General features: G+C 44.7%; 2 protein-coding genes and 1 long non-coding RNA gene across 5 annotated transcripts; 2 read left to right on the top strand and 1 right to left on the bottom strand.

The window, feature by feature from the left end:
• The first annotated feature begins 203 nt into the window (after positions 1-203).
• Positions 204-12,067, top strand: LOC148397721 (E3 ubiquitin-protein ligase ARK2C-like). Of its 3 annotated transcripts, none has more exons than XM_088375093.1 (8): positions 305-684; positions 5,430-5,745; positions 5,888-6,019; positions 6,335-6,464; positions 6,537-6,641; positions 7,371-7,466; positions 7,754-7,857; positions 7,937-12,067. In XM_088375093.1, exons 1-8 carry the CDS (start codon positions 624-626, stop codon positions 8,052-8,054), a joined length of 1,062 nt encoding a protein of 353 aa, XP_088231219.1. In that variant the 5' UTR covers positions 305-623; the 3' UTR covers positions 8,055-12,067. The 3 variants fall into 3 exon arrangements, 2 of the variants coding, with proteins under 2 accessions (XP_088231219.1, XP_088231220.1); XM_088375094.1 differs by having other exon boundaries at positions 306-684; positions 5,891-6,019; XR_015858461.1 differs by lacking the exons at positions 5,430-5,745; positions 5,888-6,019; positions 6,335-6,464; ... (2 more) ...; positions 7,754-7,857; positions 7,937-12,067 and adding an exon at positions 1,512-4,062 and having other exon boundaries at positions 204-684.
• On the bottom strand, positions 11,619-24,889 carry LOC148397719 (lipoxygenase homology domain-containing protein 1-like). Its single transcript, XM_088375096.1, has 43 exons — positions 24,204-24,889; positions 24,015-24,129; positions 23,893-23,904; positions 23,732-23,812; positions 23,487-23,671; positions 23,319-23,417; positions 23,068-23,216; positions 22,307-22,430; positions 22,055-22,164; positions 21,816-21,956; positions 21,602-21,737; positions 21,324-21,484; positions 21,163-21,249; positions 20,901-21,036; positions 20,657-20,811; positions 20,391-20,551; positions 20,256-20,332; positions 19,984-20,180; positions 19,730-19,922; positions 19,494-19,654; positions 19,114-19,423; positions 18,823-18,974; positions 18,363-18,496; positions 18,143-18,288; positions 17,837-17,941; positions 17,634-17,762; positions 17,392-17,556; positions 16,732-16,913; positions 16,499-16,615; positions 16,261-16,423; positions 15,959-16,113; positions 15,679-15,888; positions 15,491-15,617; positions 15,213-15,421; positions 14,942-15,127; positions 14,737-14,864; positions 14,504-14,621; positions 14,243-14,420; positions 13,987-14,172; positions 13,754-13,924; positions 13,557-13,689; positions 13,323-13,478; positions 11,619-13,185 (listed from the first exon to the last, which is right to left on the bottom strand). Exons 1-43 carry the CDS (start codon positions 24,625-24,627, stop codon positions 12,705-12,707), a joined length of 6,945 nt encoding a protein of 2,314 aa, XP_088231222.1. The 5' UTR covers positions 24,628-24,889; the 3' UTR covers positions 11,619-12,704.
• On the top strand, positions 19,254-22,273 carry LOC148397720 (uncharacterized). Its single transcript, XR_015858462.1, has 4 exons — positions 19,254-20,230; positions 20,400-20,590; positions 20,694-21,918; positions 22,003-22,273. It is a non-coding gene; the product is annotated as an uncharacterized LOC148397720 (long non-coding RNA).
• Positions 24,890-26,262: the final 1,373 nt, after the last annotated feature.

Raw genomic sequence — 26,262 nt, 5'->3', positions numbered from 1 at the left:
CTCAATACCGCTACCTGTTGGTGTATTTATTGTACTGCAAGCAATGGCAGCAGACAAAAGAAATACAGGGTGTAATCACAAATATGTAATGCTTTTTATCAATCGAACCGTCAGATTATAATTTAAAAATTCTTAAATATTTTTGGGCTCAGAGAAGCCGTTTTGATTTATTTGAACTAAATAAAATTATCAAATAAACAGTAATAATCATAATCATGTAAAAATAAAATGTACGCGTATAATTACCAGAATCTTCTAGATTAAAATCGTCTTCGTTATCTGGTGTGCATAAAAGTTACCATCGTAGGTCTCTCGAGGTCACGCCACGAGGAAATAGCGCCCCCTTGGTCGGCTCCGTAGAATGACATGTCTGCTTTTGTCAGTCATCACCTGGCAGGCAAGGCAGTCGAGTCCGTCGAGTGCAGGCATAGACGCGGAGCTCCAGTACAGCACAGCAATTTAGTGAGTGAGTGAGTCAGTCGGCGAGACAGACGCTTCGGTTGTACGGCCCGCGCGCTGCTAGCCAGCCTAGCCGCCTGAATGTAGATCCGCATGGGCTACTTCTCCCACCGCACTCTCATTCTCCAAATAAGCCAGCGGTGTCATAAGATAAGGATCCCAGGATGGTGTTGGTGCATGTCGGATACTTGGTTCTCCCCGTATTCGGCTCAGTAAGAAACCGAGGTAAGGTCGTGGTTTGTTGGTAAGCACGCTAAAACATGTGCCCTGTTTATCTTAATATTCACTGCAGCTGTTGGCTAGTTAGCTCCCATTAGCCGCTGGCTTAAGCTCGCGTCGGCTAGCTCGTCTTTTCCACTCAAAACTCCTCGCCAAATGCAATTTGACGTTTTTGCTTTGTTCGCCGTTGACCGTAAACCAACGACTGATATGTTTCAGCGCCCGTAGTTGGCTTTAATTAAAATCCAGAAACTAGCACTCGAGGTAAGCTAGCAGGCTCGTGTGGGGGCTGGCTACATCCTGAAGCTGAATCAATTGTCACAAAGGAATCGGCAAGCGCCGGTTGTTGTGTGCAAACAACATTCCCGTACAGAGCCCGGTGGCTCGTTCCACCCATTTTCCGCTCGTGTCGTTTGGGCTACATTGCAATGCGCACCTTCTAATTTTACACGCGCTGGTGTGTTTGCACTGTAAAAATACTGCAAAATAGCCGTAGCCTTCCCTAGGCAGTCGTTTTATCTGCGCCTGGATGATGTCATTTGAAGATCATCTGCGTTCCCCACCGCGATTATTTATGACTCTTTGCGTCGGTGGGCAAAATTGGCAATCGATACGCAAGAGAATTGGTTCTGGAAAACATAATAAATCCAATTTGCTGAAAACTGTCAGCTTTTTTTATGTTTGGAGTGCTGCAACAATATTTGCGCACAGACGCGAGCGAGCGGCTAAAAAAAGAAGCACACGTGAAGCTACAGTGTAAAATTAATTTGACAACAGTGGCATCAGTGATTTCATTGTACTTTTATTTCTGTTCTTATTTCCCTGTTTCATAGTATGGAGGCTGGCTCTACATTCTGCATTTATCAGATCTTTGTCGTCCCCCCCATTGTGTAGCTAATGATCATCTGCTGCTGTGTGGTGTGGCGTGGCCTCTGCCTGTTCTCTGCATTTAGCTGTATTGTGAACCCCTTCTTCATTTCCTCTTTCCATCCGAAGACGACATTGGTATTAAAAAACACCCCTCCCCCTCTCCTCCTCCTCCTCTTCCTCTTCCTCCTCCTTCCTTCAAGATGTATTCCAACCATGTCAAGCCAACTAAAAAAACAAAACAAAAAAAACAACAACATAGCTAACATCTTAGAGCAGAGCACCTTTTTGTCTTTTGTTTCTGTCAAATTTTTGCTGTAGCACCCGAGTGGACATGTAGCTCCTTTTTTTAATGGAATGTCATTGTGTACCTCCCATCCAGTCTTTTGATAGACTACATGCTGTAAATTCCTGTCAAGTGGATACATTTTTGCATGATTTCCAAAACGGCTGCACTCGCATCGTTGAACACCAGAATTTGGCTCATCCTCCTTTTTCTTCACTCAAGGTGCAGTGTACATGTTCTCATGTGACAATTTGAAAATCAGCGTTTCGCTGTGCAATGGGATCTCCTAAGTCCAACACAAGCCCTTCAGTGATGGCCATTAAATACAATGAAAAACAGTAAGCATGACTGTAACTTTACTGACCAAAAAGATGCAGTATAGAGAGAGCATTTTTCACTCCCAGTTGACATGAACTCTAAAACTGACCAAAAGCATGGGAGAATCGAAATCGATCATATATTTAAACACAAAATGTGCAGTCAAACATAGTTTAATCTCATAGAAAATGTTGTTTATTACTAATCGGATATAATGTGAACTTCCATAGACGGGCTAGTAAAAATTAGCATGAATACTTGGGTCATTATGAAACTTCAAACAACTGCTGCTTTAACGAATGTTGTCAATAATTGTACAACAAAACAAAGGGCACCCCTTGTTCACCCTTATAGGTGGATAACGGGGGGAACAAGATGCTAGTTTGAACTTTTGAGGCATACTGTCAAAGAAAATTATTTGGGAATTTGAAATTATATCTATTTGGGTGTGCTGGACTTTGGAGTTTCTGCTGGAAATGAATGGAATGAAGGTACACTGCGCCTGCACACGACAACCTGCCATAACTGTCTCCATTTTGTGTAGTCCTTTTGTTCCCCCTTTTGCAAAGACAAACAAACCTTTGAATCACACTGAATTGTTAGGGCTGCTTGCCCTACGTCTCTTTTTTAACAAGCTCCAAAAAAATATATTGCCAGTGCAGTGGTACCTCAAAGGTTGAGCGCTCTCTTTACGGTGACTATGATTTGTTTAGCTTGGAACGTAACATTTCCCATTTGAAATGTATTTGTGCTTCCGAGTGTTGCTTTCATACAAAGTCAGAATAACTTTGACTATCATCCAAGTATAACATTACAACTTGACCAGTTTATAGCATTTATGCTATCCAAAAACCTCAAAGCATGTTAAAAAAATATTATTCAATTCATATTTTTCTTGTTAGTTTTACGCAATATCCTTTGTTGGAAGAAAAAGAAAACTCAAGGGATTCGCTATCATAATAGGAACGCAATAAAATCAGTTGAAATTTAATGCCAGGAGAATGAAATGTCTAAATGTTATTTTAACTAACGTGTGCCAGCTAAATGTTAATCAGAGGAGCTAATAACAATTAGCATAGATGTCTGCCAGCTAAATGCTAATCAGATGAGCTAATAACAAGTAGCATAGCTGTTCGAAAACTAAGATAACTTGTCAAGCTTTAAACAACCGCTACTCTAACACAAAAAAAAAAAACGGTAATGGTACAAAGAACTTTGACATGATGACTGCTGATCATCTGTAAATATGATGACTGAAAAGCAGAGCAAAGGTTTTTTTGGACACAACAAGAGCCTTTTGACTTTCGAACGAGTGTCGTAAAAAGCAGGACATTGAAAGCAGATTTTTCCTGAACCGCTTTTCAAGCTTGAAGGCAGCGAGCGTTTTGACTTGAGAGGTTCCACTGTATCAGCAGGCAAAACAAGCTCACTGGTGGTTCACCACTTTCTAAAATCCCCCCTGCCCCCCCTCACTAACTACCGTAAGGCCAAAATGCTATCCATTTCACAGGGATGCTTATTTTCCTGCACTGCTAAAAGAGATTCTCTATTAGTAAATAACGTCTCTATTGTTTGGTTGTGGTCTCTCTTGATAGTACTTTTTCAATGCATGGTCACATTTTATGATTCATATTTTTTTTTTGTTATTTGGTTTGACTCTACATTGATCTGTGAGAATCCAATGTAATCTTTCTGTAGCAAAGATGTTACCCTGCTGTACTTGAATCATGTGCTGTAGCTCATTGGATGCTGCTTTTGTTCCTTTATTTAACCCTATACGGAGCATGGTGGGCCTTGCCTTCAGTCTATGTGGTTTATTTTTGGTTGCATGGATTTTTATCTACAAAAAAGAGAGAGAAACAAAAACACAATTTACTAATATTTTTCAATAAAGAATATAGTGTTTTTCCTAACCTTCAGTGTGCTTCTTGCTGATTTCCATTTATTGTCCTCCCTCTACCACCCCTCGTCCCACCTCCCCCCACCCTCACCCTCCTCCTCTCCTGCTGTGACAAAAGATAGACGATTCGCCACGCTTCCTCCATCACAGCGCCCGTGCCAGCCTAAATGCTCTCATTCGTGGTTGGCCGTCACCCCCCCCCAAACGTCCTCTGTGCCCCCATCCCCTTTGAACTCTGCCTTGCGAGGTCGCGACCTGTCTGCCGCCTGGCTGCAGTCACCAACCCGTTTGTTTTGATTTCTTCGCTTCGTGAAAGAAAATGTATTATGAACTAGCTATTTAAAAAAAAAAAAAAAATACAAGCACATGACATTGTCTTTGTAGAAGATTAAAGTCAAATGAACGTCACTAATGTTCATGCCGTTAAAAAAAAAGCCTTTCGAAACACGTGCAATGCATTAAAAACGCGGCTGCACAAGGAAGCCCGCTGTCTTCCGACTGTCTGCGCGCAACGCTCGCCAAATAGTTGTGGTCGGGACAAGTTTATATTCAAAGAAAAAAAACAACCAAATTCTTTCCTGGAAACTGAATATTGAGAGGGAGAAAAGAGGGCTTAACTGTAAATGCTGATATTTGACAATGCGTGACTAGAGTGTCATAAAAAGTGAAATACGTACAACGCAAAGGATGAAGCCCATCTATTCCTGGAGGGCGATCCATTTTTTCTTATTTTAGGGGGGGATTTCAAAGCCATATGTCACACCAGTGTTGGAAGAACCTAACCCCTAACATCAGTAAAACGTCAACTCGCCTTTTAATACTGTGCAACTGCAAAACCAAGTTGTCTTCCTTAACCACAGCAACATGCTATCACATAGCGTGAACCGCCACCTTTACGACGTTATTGGAGATTTGTGCCATTTTTTTTGTAAGGCCTAAAATGGCACAGAAATCCAACAACAATGATCATTTCATAGAATATAAAATACATTTATATATATTATATTCTACTGCGCAGCCAGGAAAGGGTCAAGTCCGCACTCAGTTCCACGGTAGTTCAGAGCTTCGTCCGCTTCAGAGTACAGGAAAGGATCCCGAAATGGCGGCTCGTGTATTTTCATGCCGGAGCACATTTTGGTGTTTGGTTTCGGTGACACTTGTGGTATCCATCATTGTCCCACCCCCACAGAAGCATTTTGTCACCGTAGGTATGAGGTAGGGCTTCATTAACATGCTATGTCACACACACACATTATACACTCACACACACGCACACATCTTGTATATATACAATGACAGCCATTTTTTCACCCAGAATTAATTCCTGCTCATTTTGGGTGTTGACGTGTTCTGCTTCTCCCCCCCTCACTTCGCCCCCAGGATCCCATTTCACCCGGCAACAGCAGCAGCAGCACAGCCATGCTACCTCTTGCCGACACTTCCAGCTAGGCCCCCAGGCGCCGCTGCCCATGGACTTCCCCATGCCCCAGCCGCAGTCGGGCATCAACCCCCACCTGGCCCCTCCTGGCCACCAGCACGGACCTCCGCTACATCACCCGCCCCTCAACCCCATGCCCGCCCCCCAGTTCCAGGACATCCCCGCCCCTCCTTTCCTACCTCAGGCATTACACCAGCAATACCTCCTGCAGCAACAGATCCTCGAGGCCCAGCATCGACACATCCTGCCACCCAACAGGTACAACTCAAAGCTACAAAGAGCCCAAACCACAATATTAGGTTGAGAGAATTTCGATGCTCCACATTCAGGCTTTGTTGCAATGCATTGTTTTAGGAACCTTAATTGAAGTCAATATAAAACGTGTCCCTTGTTGTGTCAGTAGACGCACATCAGAGAGGGTTCCTCACCAGCCCCACAGACTGCGTCCAGGCTACGAGTTTCCCCCACCTCTGCACGTTCCACCGCAGCCTGTGGTGCAGCAACCCCGCTACCTGGCCGAGGGCACAGACTGGTAGGAAAAGCACACGCCAAAATTATGTCTTCATGCAGCCCAAATCAATGTCCTCAAACCTGCAAGGAGATCCACATTCACAAAGCACTTTTTAAACAATGGGACAAACACTCAAATACAAAATGACAAAACTAGAAAGGATCTGCTGTAGGCCACAACTCACGGCGAGATGCTCACACACAGACATACCAGCTGGCCCAACTCGGGCTGTTGACGCCACAACTAGGCCACGCGCCTTAAAGGCACACATCCATCGAAATTTCTATGATGACTATCTCACCACGGACCTTAAAAGTTTTGACTTCCTCTGCTTAGGGATCTAAGTGTAGACACCGGACTCCCGCCACACCAGTACCACATCCACCCACTGCCGCAGCACTATCAGCACTACCTGACATCTCCCAGGATGCACCACTTCCCCAGGAACAGCGCCTCAACGCAAGTGGTGAGCTGCTGCAATCTCGACGATTCATCATTTAGCCTCAGGGACTGACGCCGCCCCGCCATCCTCTTCCAGGTCGTCCACGAGATACGAAACTATCCGTACCCTCAGCTGCACCTGCTGGCGCTACAGAGTCTCAACCCCTCACGCCACGCGTCTGCCGTCAGGGAGAGCTACGAGGTGAGTGTTGGATGAACCTATTCATTTTCCCGGTACAAGATTGAGAGCCTTTTTTTATTCAGTCTACAAAAATCCAGATTTTAGAATGAAATGATTGACAATAACAAAATATTGAATTTAAAATTAAAACCAAAACATATCACAGCATACAGATAGACAATTTTCAATTCTGCTGCTGGAGTTCCTATTAGTCTGAAACTCAAATTTGACTATTGCCTAATTTATTTAGAGAAAAACGCTATTCATGCCCCCCCCCTTTTTTTTTTTTTTTAAAAGCTTTCACAAAGATTGCACTCGCATACTGAGGTATCGTGAAAGTCAAATTTCTTTGATAAATAAAGAAAATCCATTGTAAAGTCTATCATAATCCTCGTAAGACTTAAAGGGCAACATAGAGCAGAAAGAATGTGCAAAGTTTTGTTTGGATTCCTCTCGCAGCCCGTTAAACTCTTCAACTATGTTGTTTGCTGCCAAGTTGTCAATTGCTACCGCCCCCACTTATTCACACTCAACCTTCTTCAAACTTTTATGTTGTGTTTGACTTTTCTCCTTCTGTTTAGGCAACAAACCAAAACCGGAATTTTTTGCAGGCTCTGCTGTTTGCGGCAAAGCACTTAAATCTTTCATGCACTCAATATTTTGCCACGTAACAATTCACCCCGCATCCCATCTATCATCAAATATAACATTTGCAAATTCTCATGCAGTGCCCATGTTTTTTTTAAACAGGAACTTTTGCAGCTGGAAGACCGACTGGGCAGCGTGAATCGTGGCGCGGTCCAGACCACCATCGAGAGATTTACTTTTCCCCACAAGTACAAGAAGGTAAGCGTACTGTATGGAAATGAGCTCCACGGTCAAACTCGTTTCCAGCAGCAGACTTAAGTGAGACCAGCGTGCAGATTGCAGACTGCTCCGTATCACCGTGAGGGATGACTCATTCCAGTGAATTTTAATAAGCGCATATAGCCAACGTGACCCAAATACTTGGAGAAGAGTGTCACATCATTTGACTCATAGAAGACATCATTGAGTCTTTTTCCCCCGCTCAGTCTAGCATAGGCTAAAACAAACAAACACACACAAAATGACGAAGAGTTTTGGTGTTGCAGAGATTCCCCCAAGACCTGAAGATGTGTTTGGACGACGAGGAACTGGACACAGATGAGAAGTGCACCATTTGTCTGTCCATGCTGGAGGACGGAGAGGACGTCAGGTAGCGGTGCATTTCAACAGGCTTTGACATCTGACGATGGCTTTGAGGTTGACTCCACTGGTCTGATGTGTGTTTTTAGGAGATTACCCTGCATGCACCTGTTCCACCAGGCGTGCGTAGACCAATGGCTGGCGACCAGCCGGAAGTGCCCCATCTGCAGAGTGGACATTGAAACCCAGCTCAACCCCGACAGTTGATAGCCGCTCCTGCCGCACGCAAGCCTCATGATCCTCCACTCTATCCCCTTCTTGGGATTTGCGGGGTGCCTCCTCACTTCCCCTCTTGTTAGTGGGAGGAGGGCAAGGGGGCAAGGGTAGGAAAATAACAAAGCACACACACACACACTCAGACACAAGCAGGGATGCATGCGGTGGACACAGTTTTAAGACTGGGCTGGATGGATGGATGGATGGATGGATGGATGGATGGATGGATGGATGGATGGATGGATGGATGGATGGATGGATGGATGGATAGATGGATGGATGGATGGATGGATGGATGGATGGATGGATGGATGGATGGATGGATGGATGGATGGATGGATGGATGGAGAAGAAAAGGGCGGGTGCAGCCATAGACTGATGTGCTGAGTCATGCTCTGTGCACCCTCCACACTCCACATACACACACACTCCACATACACACACACACACAAGCACATCTGTATAGGACATTACGACACAAAAGCATGATTGGTGTGTAGCCCGACGCTTGTGGTGTGCTCTAGTACTGATTGAGTATTTACCGAGTAACAGTGTTGTGTAGCAACTTGAGAGTGTCAGATAGCCCACGGTTAGAAAACCGGGTGGGGGAGGCTAATCGCGTGCGTTGTATGTACAAAGGCCAAAAATAGCGGACAACAACCCCCACGCCCCCACCCCTCTTGTGTGTTGTGTTTCTTTTGGATTTACAATGAACCCTCGTTTTTTCACGGGGGATACGTTCCACAACTGCCCCCAATTGGTAAAAATCCACCTGATTAACATATGGCATTTTTTCAAAGATTATATATATATATTTTTTGACATCTCAATGTCTGTTGTCAACAAATGGGAAACTATTGTGTAACATCACTTTAAACAATGGATGATTCTGATGCCCTACAATTTTTGGAAGCCTTTGCACGTCACTGACTTGCTTGCATTTTTCTAAAAATGAGAGGCAAAGCATGTTTGCTTCAGCTGTATTTGCTACTCACAGCTGATGTTTGCTCTCAGACAGAGCCGCAAAACAAAGACAACCAAACCTTAGATTTTAATTTTTCATGCAAAACCAACCAAACCATATCATTTCATCGAATGAAAAGTCTGCTAGCTTAATGCTAACATTTAATTGAAAAGGCTATATACGTGCTAACTGAAATTAGCAGCCATGTTACAGTAAAAAATGTGACTTTAACACTAAGCAGCAACAATACTCACTAGCGTATATTCTCTCTGCTCTCAAGCAACAAATATTATCGGACATCCTCTTCTAGACATGTTGCGGCTGAACGTGGCATCACACCGAAGGAGCGCAACTTTAAATTCAGCCTTTCCTGTGAAATCCTACAATCGCGTCATATTATATAGCAGGGTTGTGAACCGCGATCCAGCGGGGGAACACTGTAGACGCCATCCACGCTAATGCGGCTAACTGCAGGCATGGCTTCCAGTGACGTGTGTGTTGTGTCATAGTGGGCGCCGGGGGCAACTGACCGGCCTCCATCATCAGACGTGCATGCTTGTGTGCCAGGCTTGTGAGCTGTGTCGTGCTCAACGTGGTCGTAGTGGTGCAAAGTAGACGCAGGGACCCCCGTGTGCCCCCCACCCCTCCCGATCCTCTTCAACACACACGCACTCAGACACCAATCTCGGACCCCCTCTACGGGCTCCGTGTGTGACAGCAACTCCGCCATCTTGCCTCGAGATGTGTGACATTTCTCAGAACCTTATTGCCTACCGAACAAGCACATGTGACTTTTTGTATGATTTTGAATTTTGTCGCAATTTGTGTGCCCATTTCAGTTTCCGTTGCGCCCACTCACATGCAAGTGGTGTTATAGGGGAAAACAAAACAACAAGACACTAGTTTGCCTGCGTTAGTTTGAATGCTCAATTCCTTCGTGGTGATACTGTGATGGCCTGTGTGTGTGTGTGTGTGTGAGTTAGATGCATGTAGTCTTAGGACGAAAGGGATTAAAAGCCATCCATTTTGAAAGAAAACAACAACCAAACAATTGTTCTTAATTGTCTTGCCATTTTTTAGTTGACATGCCATGACATGGTACGAATACCCTACACCTGTTCCATGTCCATGTTAACCACAGTGAAGAGAAATAGCTGCAACACTGCAAAAAAAGACAAAACATATTTATTGTAATGTAGCGTGTGTTTTTTTTCTTCTTTCTTTTTTTGTAAACGCACTACCATGTGGAGTTGCCTGTTTTTTTGCGTTTGTTTTGGTGGCGTGTGTGGGTTCTTCTTGTCTTAGGGGTTTGTGTTTTGGTTGGAATCCAAATATTTTCACACTTTCCTGTGCGTTCTCTACCAAGAAGTGATAGGGCCACGTCGGAATTCCAAGAACACTAAACGCATAAAAGTAATTGGACTTATTTGTTCCCCCCCCTCCCCCCCCTTCAGCGTGGCACTAGCACTGCTTGATTGTTATCGCAGAATAACTTGATTGTGTTTTCATGTGAGACCTCCATCCAAAAATGAAAAACAAACAAAAAAAAATGTGCTGAAATGACAGGAGGTTCTGCTAGTTCACATAGAATGCTGTGATTTAAAGATGCCTTAAGTATTTAACAATCATTATTTATTACTAACTGTAGCTAGCTAGCTATCGTGGTGGAATATTTAATGTCTCATAACTTTGCAATTCAATGGATATATTTATTTAAAATAAGACAAAAAAATATGACAAAAAAAAATACCTCATTATGCATTGGGTCGGTGGGGATGCTTCTGCATGCCGTCTGTGTGATTATGATTTTATTATTATTATTCCCCCCCCCCCCAAAATAAAAGAAAACAAAGACACATCTTACACTTTTGACACCAGCATGGTGCTGTTGATCTAGATGACATTCCCTTTAGCTTTCCCTGCTTTTGATCGGAGACACGTTTTGTCTTAGTAATCGCTCTTTTTGCCATACAATGCTGCTTGGTAATTGTTTTTTGACTCCACATTGCTGACACTCATATCTGGAACCCGAGGCCACGTGTTGCCCTACGTATTGCTGGCTGTTTTGCTTGGTGTATTTGCAGCGGGGGTTGTATTTCACTTAACATGCTAACTTGAGCCATCATCGACAAATATATATTTAAAATAAAAACACAACTATAAATGGAGTGTGGATGTAATAAGCTAACTTTTCAGTGTGCTTGTCCTCTCAATGCTAATAACTCTTTTGGAGATTAAAAAAAAAAAAAAAAAGGGAAAACTCAATATTGGAATTGAATGAAGCTGGCTGGCTGGTCTTGACTATTTATTCTGATTGTTTTATTTTTGTTGGTTTAGCATTTTCGAATGACTATTTGCGTGCTCTCACTGAGCTTAGCCCGCGCGCCTGCCACAGTGTACCCTCGTGTGTTGCTCCCGAGCCAAGCGGAGCGTAGCCATAGTATTAAATAAAGTCCAGCCGAGGAAACAGTAGAACTTTGAAAGCACAAGCTTTTTCAATGCATGTCCTTCTCAGGTTTTCCTATGTGTATGTGGGAGTAGCTCTGTTTAGATGTCTTTCATATGATGCTGTATACCTTCTTGAATATTCCTTTCTTTGCTGCTGACAGTAAACAACAATGAGAAAATGACAAAAAGACAAACAATGTGGATTCTGATGATTATTATTAACCTGCCAGTGAAAAAGGGAAGTGGCCATCTTTGTACAACACACTGCTGTTTTGCTGTAACCGCGCAATGTTTTATGATCTTGAGTATTTTATAGAGAAGTAGAAGTATGTATCATCAATAATATGAAAGCAATAGCTAAATCATAATGAAGAATAACATTGATCAGTGATGAATATTGTGGAGACAAAAAAAAAAAAAGAACCTTTAGATTCACTCTGGGTGGATTTTTGTACTGTATTTATTACTAATGACAATGCAAAAAGTTGCATAGCTTAACCCAAACTGTTCTGTCTCTTTTTTATTTATTGTCTTGTATATGATCTTTTTCTATGTGTTTTTCAAATAAAACGCTTAAAATGCTGACGACAAATGCACCTTTTCTGATGCTTTCATTCACGGTCCCTGAATGAGAGTCTCAAAATGGCAGGATACAATTTGTTCAAACATTCTCGGTCAAACTTATGAAAAATGTTAAAGCTAATAAATATGCAGAGTCTGATAAAACATCAGAAATATTGAAAAAATATTTAAATGCTTTTTTAAAAAAACATTCTACAGTTGGTGGAAGTAAATCTTTGCGCTCTCTCATTTGCATATGAATTTAACTTGCAAAAAATATGACACTTTATTTACATGAAAGTGTAATGATAAACATTTATGATATTTGCTGTCAATAATAGGAAACATACTGATCAGATGGGTGTCCCCTTGGCACAAACTTACTATTAATATTTTAAACCCGAACCCTCACTTTGAATCCTACTTTGAAACCCTAACCATAGTATGAAACCCTACTTTGAAACCCTAACCCCAGTTTGAAACCTTACTTTGAAACCCTGACCCTAGTTTTAATAAGTGACAGGTTAACAGAACACAGTCACATCCCCAGAGAGTGTGCAGACTTGTGCAAAAACATCATCTCATTTTAGTTATACTTCCCCCACTGTAAAAGATTTGGAAACCTGGCATTTGAACACAGGGTGTGTAGACTTTTTCTATGGACCATACTAGTACTTGGGGTAGAGGATCCTCTCCGTCCGGCCGTCGGCCTTGCCCTTGTCCAGCCACTTGGTGCACTGAAAGATGGTAGTGACCGAGTTGGCCATGTTGCTCACCTCCACGCACTCCAAAAACCATCCGTGGTTGGAGCCGCTGTTATCTTGCTCTACCTTGACTCTGAGCAGCTCCCCCAGATCCAGCATCTCTATCACAAAGCGATCCGTGCGGCCTCGTTCAAACAAATTACGGAACTTCTTGCGCAGGTGACGTCGGCCCGAGTCGCCATTGACGCCGTAGATGGTGATGTGGACGTTGGCGTCCGTGCCGGCGTCCTTGATGTCGCCGGTGATGACGAGGATCTTGTACTTGATGGGCACCAAGTTGCGTACTTTGCTGGCAAAGCTCTCCACTGACTTGTAGCACTCGAAGTTCTGGAACTGATCCTTTTTGGATGCCAGGGGTACTCGGGCGTTACATTGGAAGAAATACCTGAGGGATGCCACTTATACAATAAGCCTGCTGGTGCCTCTAGCACTGGACGCCTCATTAGGTACACCTGCGGGATCTAATGAGATCCAATGCAAGCCGAATTTCTGTATTATTGTGGTGCGTCTGATGTCACTCACTTGTTTCCCAGCTCTTTTTCGGTCACCACCACCTCTGCCACGTGCCAGGAGGATTCACTCTTCACCTTCTTTCCGTCTTTGGTGATGTGTCCGATGCAGATGCCGGCGATCTCGCCCACGTGCTTGGACGAGAACTCAAAGGTGTCGGTGGCACCGCTGTCAAGTAAGACCGAAAAAATAAAATAAATACGTCTGAGTGAATGCTGGCTGATTCGTTTGCGCTGAAAGACCAACCGTGTGAATTTGTGTTTTCTATTCTCCAGAACAAATTCCTTGGAGCGGGCTTTCCTTCCTTCCAGAACAATCCAAACGTTTTCATTGGTGGACGCGTCCTCGGTGTTTGCGGTGGTTATGGCAATTTCATATTCTGTTTGAAAGCAAATACACACCATCACATGGATGTTTTCTTCCTGTCATCCCAAGTCACTGACTTGTTTTGTCGCTGAGGTCCAAGGCGTCATTGCTGGCACACGCCAGCTCCCTGATGATCTGGCCGTCGTCTTCGTTCTTAGCCAACCAGCGGTCACACGGGAACCTGAACGTTTGATCCATACTCTCATCTTTAATGTCGATATAGTCCAGGTGCCAGGCGGGTGCCACACCTTTTACCCCAAAAAAATATTTGCTCATCTGCGCAATCCGATGAGATATTACGCATCGTTACCTTTGTTGTCGTGCCAAACTCGCACTTTGGAAAGCTCGCCCAGACTGAGCATGTCGGGGAAGCGGAACACGTCTCTCATTTTGCGCTCAAACTTATTCCTGTTGGCGCTCTCCTTCAGCGGTAGCGTCCCCGTGTCGCCAAACTCCCCGAACACAATCAGGCACACGTTGGCGTCCGTGCCAGCGCCTGAGTAGAGTAGATATTGGTGACTATTTACAGTTCAATTGATTTGACATCTTTGATGAAGTCATCTCACCTGTGACATCACTGGTCTGGACTTGGATGACATAAGTGGTTTTCTCCACCATTTCCTCTTCATCCACCACAGCCGCCAGCTCGCACACTCGAGTCCTTCTGGGACCTTTGCTCTTTGACAGCCAGTTCTCATAAGTGAACGTGTACACCTCCTCGGTGGTCAGGTTCCGCAACAGGATCTGGATTTGAAAAAAGAATTTCCCTGCAAACCGTAGGGGGCTAACAATATGTTTGGGCTATCATTTCCTTATTCGGAAGTTACCCTGTCGAGGAACCAATCTGGACGACTGCCGCTGCCATCAATCCTCACTCGTATCTTCTTGAGAGGAGCAATGTCGTCGACTTCCAGGGTGAATGTGTCCTCTTGGCCTCTCTCAAACCTGCGCAACATTATTTCAAAGGAGACATATTCTGTGACATGTTTTGGTCAAGTTTTGATATTGATGAAAACTTGGGACTTCTTTATCATTAGCGCAATTTGACCACGACACTGACCTGTCCTCATTCTTGGGCAGGAGAATTTCCTCTGTGCTCCCATTGGCTCCAAACACAGTCAGGAAAATGTTGGTGTCCGTCCCGGCGTACTGCGTGTCGCCCGTGAGAACTGTGGTGGAATAAATCACCTACACAAACGGGTGAATTTTTCTCATCATGGATTCTCCACTTATGGAGACACGCTGTCGTAGCGGCCGCCACTCACTTTGCGGTTGATGCTGATGGTGCTGGCGTCCAGCACGTTGAACAGTCGGACGGTGAGACCGTCCCCCCTGTCTTTGGCCAGCCAGCACTTGCATAGGAAGCTGTACTTGATGCCTTTGGTGGGCACACCGATCGCCAGCTCGTCCACCAACCAGCAGCTCTCCGGCGTGGCGCCGTTGTGGCCGAGCTAAAGAACGGAAAGCCAAATTCATTTTGGATGTTCATATCTATCAAGATGCTGCTCCTGTGTGACCAAAGTCCCGTCTTCTCACTTCCACCCTCTTGATCTCTCCCACATCGGTTCCATAGCACACAAAATGCTCCATGCTGCCAGCTCCGAAGGATTTCTTCCCATCTGGCAGATCCAGCCACAGCCGATCCGTCTCCAGGTCTCCTGGGCCGATGATGATGACGTAGACCCTGGCGGTGGTGCTGGCATCTCGCTCCAGCCCGGTGGACAGAGTGAAGTGGTAAGGGATGACTGGAAAGCCGCACAAGAAAAACGTTGTATAAAAATGCTACAATGGAGTGATTTATTTTTCATCCTTACTTGGCCCTTCTTCCACCACTGCCATTTTCTTGTTCTTCTTCTTTTTATTTGCATTGCGATCCAGTCCCATTTTAGCATGAGCCGCCATCTTGGAATTTGGATCAGTGTTTCTTTCACCTTCATAACCCTGAAATGCAAATTGATTGTTTGTGTGTTGTTGTTGTTTTGCCTCGTCACATTTAGTGAACCTTAACAAAGAAGGTCCTCTCCAAGCATTTGTCTTCCTTCTTCTTTGACAGCCAGCGCTCACACAGGAACATGTAAACCTCTTCCGTGTCCACATCCAGCACCTCCACCTGATCCAGATACCAGTCAGCCCCCATCATGGAGTTGTCATGACGAATCCGAATCTTAAAGACTTGGCCAAGGTCGACCGCTTCAATGGTGAATTTATCCACCTAGAAACCAGCCAGCATTAAAAGGTGACGTCAAGTCCCTCCCTCCCGTTGCAGTATCACACTCTAATACCTCTCCTCTCTCAAACTTGTTCCTGTTGTTGTCAGATCTGGACAATTTGCGCTCTCCCGTGTCCCCGAGGTCTCCATAGATGGTGAGGAAGACGTTGGCATCCGTTCCTGCTTTGTACATGTCACCAGTACGCACGGACACCTGGTACTGGTGAGCTGGCAGGGGGCAGTGAACAGAAAGAAAAAGATTTTTGTTCTACACTACTGTAGAATCTATTTTCTATACCGCTTGTCCCCACGGGGGTCGCGGGCATGCTGGAGGTTATCCCAGCAGTCATCGAGAAATAAATATTTTAAGCTCACTTTCCAAAGCATCCTCCACCTCGGTTTCGGTGCGCTTCAGCGTGCCCCCCTTGAGCAGTTTCTCTGTAATGATGTCCGACGGGACCAGCTCTCTCACCGTCTCCCCGTCATCCTCGGATTTGGCCAACCAGCGCTCACACGGGAAAATGGTCGTCTCTGAACCCTGCCGCGTAAATATGGCCCAAAGTGTGTCATTCGATTTAAGAGTGCGTTTATGGACAGTTTTGTTTTGTGCTACCTTTCCTTTCCTCAGCAGGCGTCTGATCTCAACTCTGTCGAGGTGCCACCCAGGATTGGAGCCCCTGTTGTCGTGACCGACTCGGATCTTTTCGATGATATCGCCGACGTCTTCTAACTAGCACAGAGTACATAGAGTAGATTTAAAAAGTCTACACACCCGTTTGAATGTCAAGTTTTGCGAGACTAAAAAAGCTTTTGATTCAAGTGACCCTTAATTGAAATTGAAGCTACCTCCACTATGAACATGTCCTCAGCTCCCCTCTCAAAGTACAGCCGCCTCTCCCTCTTGTTGACGCATAGATGCTTCTGCAGAGTGCAAACTCCTTTCTGGCCATACAAAACGATGAACACATCCGCATCTGTCCCCGCGCCGAACACGTCGCTGGTGTAGATCTTCAGCTCGTAGGGCACAACTGACAGGTCAAAAGACAACGGACAAAGGGTTTGTTGTGGAGGCATGATTGCTCACTGGCCAATACATTAGGTACATTAGGTACTGGCTCCCCATAAAACAGCGCATAAGATCCTTGTCACCACATATAAGGCCCTAAACAACCTTGCCCCCCCCTACCTATCTGAACTCCTGCACCGCTATACCCCCACCCGCCAACTCCACTCTGCTGACGCCAACTTGCTCACCCCCATTACCTCAACCAAATACCGGGCCATTGGGGATAGAGCCTTTGCCATCGCTGCCCCCACTCTCTGGAACTCTCTCTCCCTAACCATCCGTAATGCTGACTCCCTGCACTCCTTCAAACACCATCTCAAGACCCACCTCTTCAACTCTGCATATAACCCATAAGGCCCATTCCCCTGCAGTGAGTACCAGAACCTCTGCTAATGTAAGCGCACTTGACCAAACTCATTCCCTGTCTGCTGAACACTCACACGGTGCGTACAGCTCAGTCTGTAACTCGGCTGGATAAAGATCTCTCACTATGGCGCCGTCGTCCTCTCCTCTGTCCAACCAGCGACCGCACGGGAAGCGCAGCCTCAGACCCTGGGAGGGGGCGTCAATCTCCACCCAGTCTAAGAACCAACCGGGTGAACCTCCTGTAAAGAGTAAAAAAAAAAATCTCAAGTTCTATCCGCATTAGTCATCATCACAGATGGCTTTTGTTTTCCCGCACCCGAGTTGTCATGACCAATACGAAGCTTTTCCAACTCGCCCAAGTCCACAGCCTCCACAATGAACTCGTTGATGGCGCCCTGCTCAAACTTGTTCTTGTAGTTCTTACAGGCCTTCAGGTTGATGATACCTGTTGATAACAAAACAAATCTCAATCTCGGGGAGTTGAAAACAACACCCTGGAACCTTGACGATTTTGCTCACCCGTGTCATCATTCTCTCCAAATAATGAGACAAAGACATTAGCGTCGGTTCCGGAGTACTTCTTTTCTCCAGTTTTTATTTTTATTGTGTATGTAGTCGACATAGCTGAAAGAAAAATTAAAGCTCAAATCAAGGATTTGTAAAACCGATTTTAGCAGTGAAGAGATGTTTCAGGCAAAACAAATAATTGTTGTCAGAATATGACTGGCCACTATTTTAAGAGGGTGACAATGTTTGACAAAGAGGCAGTGTCCTCTTTTATCTTTCTCTCCTGCATCAACTGAGGAAGCATTTGAAATGAGTTACCTTTCTGCTCGAGCCCCAGAGTAGCCCCGCCTCCCTCCTCATCCTCATCCTTCTTCATGAAGGCCTCATCCACAGGAACCAGCTCTCTCGCGATCTGCCCGTCATCCTCATCCACGGCGAGCCAGCGATTACACGGGAAGTAGTACCTGAAAAGCCACAAAAGGGTGCAAATTTTAAAAAGCCTAAACGAGTGAATAAAGTTCGGGCAAATTCCACCCACGTAACATCATCCTTTGTGTCCACTATCTCCACACGATCCAGATACCACGATGAATACGACCGCGTGTTGTCATGACGGATCCGAAGCTTCTTCAGAGGACCCAAATCAATCGCTGTCACGATAAACACGTCCTCCTGCAACGTAATTATAGGTGCTGGAATATTTACTTTCCGTACAAAAGTTCTTTATATGCTAATCTCGCCTTTCATGGATAAGAAAGAAACTCGGTGTAATTGGGTGGGAGTTCCTGGAGCAAGGGTGATGGCGGGATGAATAATTCATGCGAAGGATTCAAGTAATGAGTAAAAGTAGGACAAGTTCAGCGACACAGTAGATGCACCTCAGGTTCTCTCAGTCACAGCTGGCTTGCTTTTTTTAGGAGAATGTCGGTCTTGTTGGAGATAAAACGCTGCTTAATTTGCAGCACAGACAACATTCTGCGAAAGATGAGACGGCGTACCTCGCCTCGTTCGAATTTGTTGATGTTGTCGGAGTTCTTGAGATAACGCTCTCCGGTGTCTCCGTTCTCGCCGTAAATATTAATGAAGACATCGGCGTCGCTCCCGGCTCCCAGCACGCCACCCGTGAAGACGCACACTTCGTAGATGTTAACTACCAGACAATGGAGGGGATGAATTACTAACCCGTAATTAACCTTCTGGCCTACATTGTTGGCAGTAAATTTATGTATAGTTAAGTCATTACGATTTAAGTCTGTATGTGTTACCATGTCAATGTAAACGGCTTTTACCTTCCAGTTCTTCAGCTCCGTCAGGCAGCAGCTCCACCTGCAGCTCGCCATCCTCTTCTCCGCGGGCCAGCCAGCGCGAGCAGGGGAAACGATACGTTACCACCACCTCCTGCATTTCCTCTGCCCCTTCCTCCTCCTCATCCTTCTTCTTTTTCTTCTTTTTCTTATCCTCCTTCTTCTTCTCCTTGGGCATCATAACCATTGCGAGGTGCTTGACCTCCACCGTGTCCAGCAACCAGCCAGATCCAACACCCGAGCCATCGTGGCCGATGCGGATCTTGAACACTTTGCCCACGTCTTTGGCCTCAATCTTGAGAAGCAGCATTGATTCTGGTTATTCTTTTTTTTTTCACACTTTTAAGCAGAGGTGACAAAGGTACCTTAAATATGTCTGTGGAGCGCCTCTCAAAATTGTTGGACCGGCTGTCAAGCCTGATGACCTCCGTCTTCCCTTTGCTGCCGTAAATCTGAATAAACACTTTAGCGTTGGTGCCGGCAAACATCTCATCCCCGGTCACTAATGTTACTTCATAGTTGATCACTGGAAAGACGAAATAACAAATATAACAAAAAAAATAATGGCCGACTCCCACATCAATGTAAATGTGTTTCATACGTTGTTGCGTGTCCAGGATCTCACTGGGGTAAATTTCCACCTCCGTCTTCCCGTCGGCTTCCCCCTTGGAGAGCCAGCGATGGCATGGGAACATGTAGTGCTTTCCATTCACGGGGACCAAGATCTGAACGCTGTCCAAAAACCAGCCAGCCCGCATGCCTTCATTGTTATGGCCTATCATCAGGCGGTTGATCTGGAATGAAAGATCAAACCAAGATCAGGATTGTGGCATTCCATACGAGAACATGTCTCACCTGTCCAATATCTGAAGTCTCTACGGTGAAGATATCAATGCGACCCGTCTCAAAGTAGTTACTCAGGTTGTTGTCAGAGACCACTAGCATCATTTTACCGGTGTCACCTTTGTCCCCGTAGAGTTTGACGTAGACCGTGGAGTCCGAGCTGCCTCCAGGAATGTTGCCAGTCTTCACCGCGACGTGATAGCCAACATCTGGAGCGAGCACACCGAAACGTCAGTGTCAAGAAGCACGGACTCCTCATGTAAGTCAAAAGTTGCCTTTCTTACTGTAAAGACGCTGGCCGTCCGATAACGGGACTAACTCTCGAACGATCTGTCCATCATCTTCATTGCGATCCAGCCATCTGCACGAGGTATGCGTGAAAGGGTTTTGTAACAGCAATACTGATGTTAACCTCTCACCTGTTGCAGGGGAACTCGATGGCGTTCGCCTCAGCTTGTCCTTCCTCTCTCACCACGACTTTCTCTAGAAACCAGCCGCAGCCTCCGCCTTTGCCGTCGTGCCCGATCCTCACCCTGCGAATTTGACCGATGGCGACGGCCTCGATGACGAACTCGTCCAGCTGAGGACGGCACAGCACAACAGTGCTATCAACACCCAGGTTCATTCATAATTCTGCCGGTGATGATGACTCGGAGTCTTTGCGGTAGCCGCCGGATTCACTCACATTCCCTTTCTCAAACTTGTTGATGTTATTTTTGCAGTTAACCAGCGCTCGATCTCCCGTGTCGCCGTGTTCGCCGATGAGATTGAGAAAAACCGACGCGTCCGTACCACTGCCGCCGATGGTCCCGGTGCAAACGGTCACTCTGTACTTTATCACTGCAAAACACCATATCCAGTCAGTCTCTTACCAGATGTCAAATTCAGGTCCAGGAAGTACATTTAAAAAAAAAAAAATGAATACATACAAGGCAGTGGGTCAGCAATTTGCCGGCCCATGGCAGGAAGCTCTCTCACCACCTCGTTATCGTCTTCATTCGTGTCCAGCCAACGCTCACAAGGAAAATTATATTTATCCTTTGTTAGTGTTTTCATTAGCGTTGCCTAAAAACAACAAATGGATGCAAATGTGTTCACGGGAAGCAAAAACTCCTTGAGAGTCATCTATGCGCAAGTAAATGAGAAGCTATGACTATTTTTTTATTGTTAGATTTCTTAGCTACGACTCACCTTACTTAGATGCCATCCCGCAAAAGGATTTCTCTTCTGATGCCAGATACGCAGTTTGGTCAAAATTCCCAAATCAGGCAGCTCCACCTGTAGCAGAGAAGCTGCGATCAACCCAATGAGCATTGAAGCACTTCATGAAGCATTTCATCGAATGGACTTACCACAAACCTGTCCACTTGTCCTCTCTCAAAATTATCGGTTTTGTTGTCTAGTCTGATCTCATCCGACTTGCCCTTGTCTCCGTACGCCTGGAAAAAAATATCTGCGTCGCTTCCGGCATTGGCCAGGTCGGACGTCCAGACCCACAAGGACCAGGGATGCTCTAGAGGACAACCGCATCACTGAGCGTTGTTTGTTTTGAATTCATCCGTTGCCACGAACTGAAGGCCGGAAGCAAACGGGACCCTATTTTTGTTTGAGGACGAAAGATTGAACCTACTTTTTTGCCGTCTCTGCCTGAGTGAGACCATCTCGTAGAGTTCTCGTTCAATCAGTCCGTCTCCTTCCTTCTCATCCAGCCATTTAGAGCACGGGAAGGTCTGCTCGATGCCCGTGAATGGACAGTAAACCACCACCTGCAAAACAAGCAACATCAGGCCTTAAAAAAAGGAGCTCACACTTTATTTTTATTGTCTTTAGATGTTTTTTTTTACCTTGTCACAGTACCAGCCGGCACTGACCCCGTCGTTGTCATGTCCGATGGTGACCCTGCTGAGCGGGCTGAGAAGCGCGGCGATCTCCACGTTGAAGATGTCGGTAAGACCACGCTCAAATTTGCCTCCTTCCAAAAACACCTGAACAGTAAAATGAGCTCTCGGTTCGGCTTTTTTCCACATCCAGTAGTGATGACGCATCACCAAAACCAAGCAAGCAAGAGAGTAATGGACGGGACCTTGCCGCTATTCTTCAAGCCTTTGCTGCCATGCATCACTACGTGGATTTTGGAGTTGGTCCCAGCTCCTCGGATGTCTCCGGTTACAATCTGGACGTTGTACACGATCCCTGAGAGAAATAGTTACATGTGTGACTACCTGCCGTGTCACTATGGTTCACAGAACTGAAAGCAACAACATTAAATAATCATGGCGGCTTTGTTGTAGCAAGTAAAATATTTGCTATTCAGCTGATTTTTTATTTCTCTTACCTGTGGGTTGGCTTCCTCCCACTAAAATATCTCTCTGTATCTTGCCATCGTCTTCATCGATGGCAAACCATCGACTGACAGGAAATTCATACACTAGTTTGTTTCCCAGATCATCCACGACCACCTTTGAATAACAACAGCAACGAGAACAACATTCTTACGGTAGTTGGACAATGAATGAGAGAGAGAGAGAGACTTAGGATGGGCGAGTGAATTAATTGCTCACAGAAATTTCCCATTATCAAACATTTATTCCCCCCCACCCCCCTAAATCCCACAGCACACTAAAGTTTGAGCACAACAGGCTGCCATGACTGCCGGGAACATCATTTTAAAGGTAAGTGTATCTTTGGTGTCTGTGCAAATCTACCAACTTGTTTGTCTGCTTGATGGAAGTTAATCCCTGAATGGGGAAGGGTTTCTCTTTACATGTTGGCTAGGATGACAACATGCGCATGCCACCTGTGTGTGTGAGTGTGTGTGTGTGTGTGCGTGCATGCATGAATGCTATCGTTGAGCTCATGTAGTTGAATAAGTGACTCAGATGAGAGGACTGAAAGGAAATAAGAGGATCACAAATCTTAAGTGCCTTTACATAGGCAGACTGAAGTGCAGTAAATGCACTCTTTTTTATTTTGGTGATTTATATTATTTTTATATTTATTTCAATATCGACAATATTATATTTTTATTTTATCAGTTACACTAAATATATATTTTTTCCTTACTACATTTTTTTTTTTTGAATGGGTTTGCTCTACCTTGTCTACAAACCATCCCGCAGAAGAGCCTTTGTTATTATGGCCGATCGTGATCTTCCTCACTTTCCCCAAATTCGGTGCTTCAATGGTAAATTTGTCCTCTGTGCCTTTCTCAAAGTTGTTTTTGTCAGTATTCAGTAGCCTTTCCCCTAAAACAAGCGCACAATTATTTAGAACGCCCACTCTATAAACCCTTGTAAAAGTTAACAAATATATGCAACAAAGAACAACCTTTGATTCATTCCCCTTACCTGTATCTCCAAACTCTCCAAAGATATTAATGAAGACATCAGCATCTGTTCCGCTACCTTTTATATCGGCAGTGAATACGCTGACCATGTACTTATTATCTACAAAATAATCAAAACATTATAAAATGTCGGATTTCACCTGAATGTATCGTTGTCAGTCTTCCTTACATTTGGGCATGTCCATGGGGTCGGCGGTGCCCAGTAAATCTCGAACGAAAAGGCGATCCCCTTCCGCTTTACTGAGCCAGTTATTACAAGCAAAGTAGTACCTCAGGTGAGGCCTGATCACGTCGGTCACCACCACCCTGTCCAAGAACCAGCTAGCGTTCAGGCCCGTGTTGTCGTGCTCAATCCTGAAGTCAAGACAAGACATAAGCAGTTGTGGTTATGACACAAATGGCGCCTTCACTTACCGTATTTTCTTCAAGGAGCCAACATTGTGGGTTCTTATTCTAAACACATCTGTTTTGGCTCTCTCAAACGCAGTGCGACTCCTGGAAAGGTGGAAATGTCCAATTAGCATAGGGAAAATAAAAAAATCATATTAAAATCCACCACCACAAGAGCAACATACCTTTTCTCTGTGCTGTTGGGGTAAAATAAAGGACACATGAGTCGTATTCAAAATATATAGTGCAACACCTGGTGACGGGCAAAAAAAAAAATTCAAAATCCCCCTTTGTGGGAGGAACTCACTTGCTAGCCAGATGGACTTTGGGAGTAATACCGAATTCTCCAAAGAGAGTGACAAAGACATTTGCATCTGTGCCTGCTCCTCTCTCATCGCCCGTGACGGTCACCACTTCATATACTGAGAAAGTGAACAGACAATAAATGTGTGCCTTTTACAATGTGTGATTCAAAAACTGGATGTCGAGAACATACCTTTCTTTTTGTGGTACTCATCTTCATAGTTCTCCACCATTTCTGCCTGGTAATTCCGAAGCTCACACTCATAGATTTCCACGTAATTTTCCACCTTCTTCTTTTTGCCTTTTGTCTTCTTGTTGTCCTCATCGCTGTTCATGGATCCTTTCTTCTTCTTGTCCTTTTTCTTCTTCTTCCCATCCTCCTCATCATGTTCTTCCTCTTTCTCAGAGTCCTTTTTGGATTTTTTATCCTTGGAGCCCATCTTGTCTTTGGAAGGCCGACTTGATGCTTTCTTAGTGGTCGCGATCACATCTGGAAGATTGCCCGCTCTCTTGTTGTCTTCATCATCTGTGCTCTGCGACTGATCACTGAGATCATCCTTTCTCGCTGCTTTACTTTTCTTTTTCTTAGCTTTGTCTTCAACTTGTTCTTTTGCCATGTTGCATGTTACATCAGTTGATGTGTCAGAGCGAAAGCCTTCCTCACTGTCCTTCTGCTGCTTTTTCTTCTTCCTCCGATCTCCAGACTTCCCTTCTGACTTTTCCTCTTGGTCTTCAGAAGCAGATCCTCAGTGTCTTCGTCATCCACATCTTTGGTTTCCTCCCCCACTCTCTGCTTTGTTTTTTTCTTCTTTGTGGGCATCTTTAATTTATGTACTACCCTGAAACCGATTCCTGTGTCTTGCGGTGAAACTTGATGAAACTGACCTGTGAATGCACATGAGTGACCCAAATGTCTGCAAGTCTGACTGGAGGTTCCTGGCCTTCGCTGTGCTGGCGGAAACTGGGGAAGACCAGTCACCGTAAAAAACATGGTGTTACCTCATTAAAAATGATCATCTTTAATGAAATGACATGACTGAGGTGGGAGCAGCCAACACCTTAAGTGTCAAGAGAAAATATCCACAATTAGATCTGGGGTAATTCATCCAAAAAAATAATAATGTGTACTGATTGAAAGGTGAAAATTACGATTATAGTAGTGTTGGCTCGTGAGTGAACGATTCGTTCAAAAGACCGAATATTTTCAGTGAACTTTTTTCAGTTCATATGACTTCAACCAGTAGGTGTCAGTAATTCCCATTAAAGCTGGTGCCACCTCGCCGTAAAACAAAACGAAGAAGAAAATGACGTACCTTCCTGTTCACGAACGAGTCGTGAATAGCATTTCCCCTTCACCGACGAACGAATCTGCTTTGCATTTCCAGTTCATCGGGAGAACGGATCAACTGCCTTCCCGTGCATCAACGGATCAGTCAGTGAACGTGTTGCGTCTCCTGGCGTGAACTATGTAAGCCAAAATGTAGATTTACGATTTGCGAAGGAAAGAAAGAACCACTCACTGAAAGACCACTTCTTTTATGCGCGTTTTCTCCAAGCTAACGGCTAACTTTATTGCATGAAGGGATGCGCCGTTATGCAACAACGGGGAGATGATGCTTCTCTTTAGGTAATCTTGATTTTATAACACTTATAGTAGTTTTTAAATAACGTGTATGCATATATACGCCTAAATATTGTTATCCAATATATCTACTGCAATCCAATATATCTACTGCAATTTTACATTGGATTGCTGGTTTGAAATTTACTTTTAATATTATTATTTTTTGTTTTAAATAAACATTTATGTTAAAACTTGTCTGGTGTTTTATTCCTTGTTTTTATATTCGCCAATTAAAACATACATATCAAACATTTGGTTAAGTGCTTCATACGCCAAAAGTCCCAATGATCGTGAGCAGCAGGGGGGTGGGCCCCATTTCAACCCCTTACACTGAGTGCCAAGCAGGGAAGAAATGGGTATCATTGTTATAGTCACTGGTATGACTCGGTAGGGGTTTGAACCCACCACCTCCCAATCTCAGGGCGGACACTCTCCTCTCCGGCCACTGAGCTGGTGAACATTTGTGTCGTAGTATAACACTTATAGTCGTTTTTAAATAACGTGTATACCTTTATACGCCTACATATTGTTATCCAATATATCTACTGCAATTTCACATTAGATTGCTGGTTTAAAATTTGCTTTTAATTAAAATTTAATTAAAACTTGTCTGGTGTTTTATTCCTTG

This window comes from Syngnathus floridae, chromosome 5 (assembly GCF_059516105.1).
Source record: "Syngnathus floridae isolate MCC-2025c chromosome 5, RoL_Sflo_1.0, whole genome shotgun sequence".
Classification (NCBI taxonomy): domain Eukaryota; kingdom Metazoa; phylum Chordata; class Actinopteri; order Syngnathiformes; family Syngnathidae; genus Syngnathus; species Syngnathus floridae.
The sequence above is the reverse complement of the archived record's forward strand: the minus strand, read 5'-3'. Positions and strand labels throughout refer to the sequence as shown.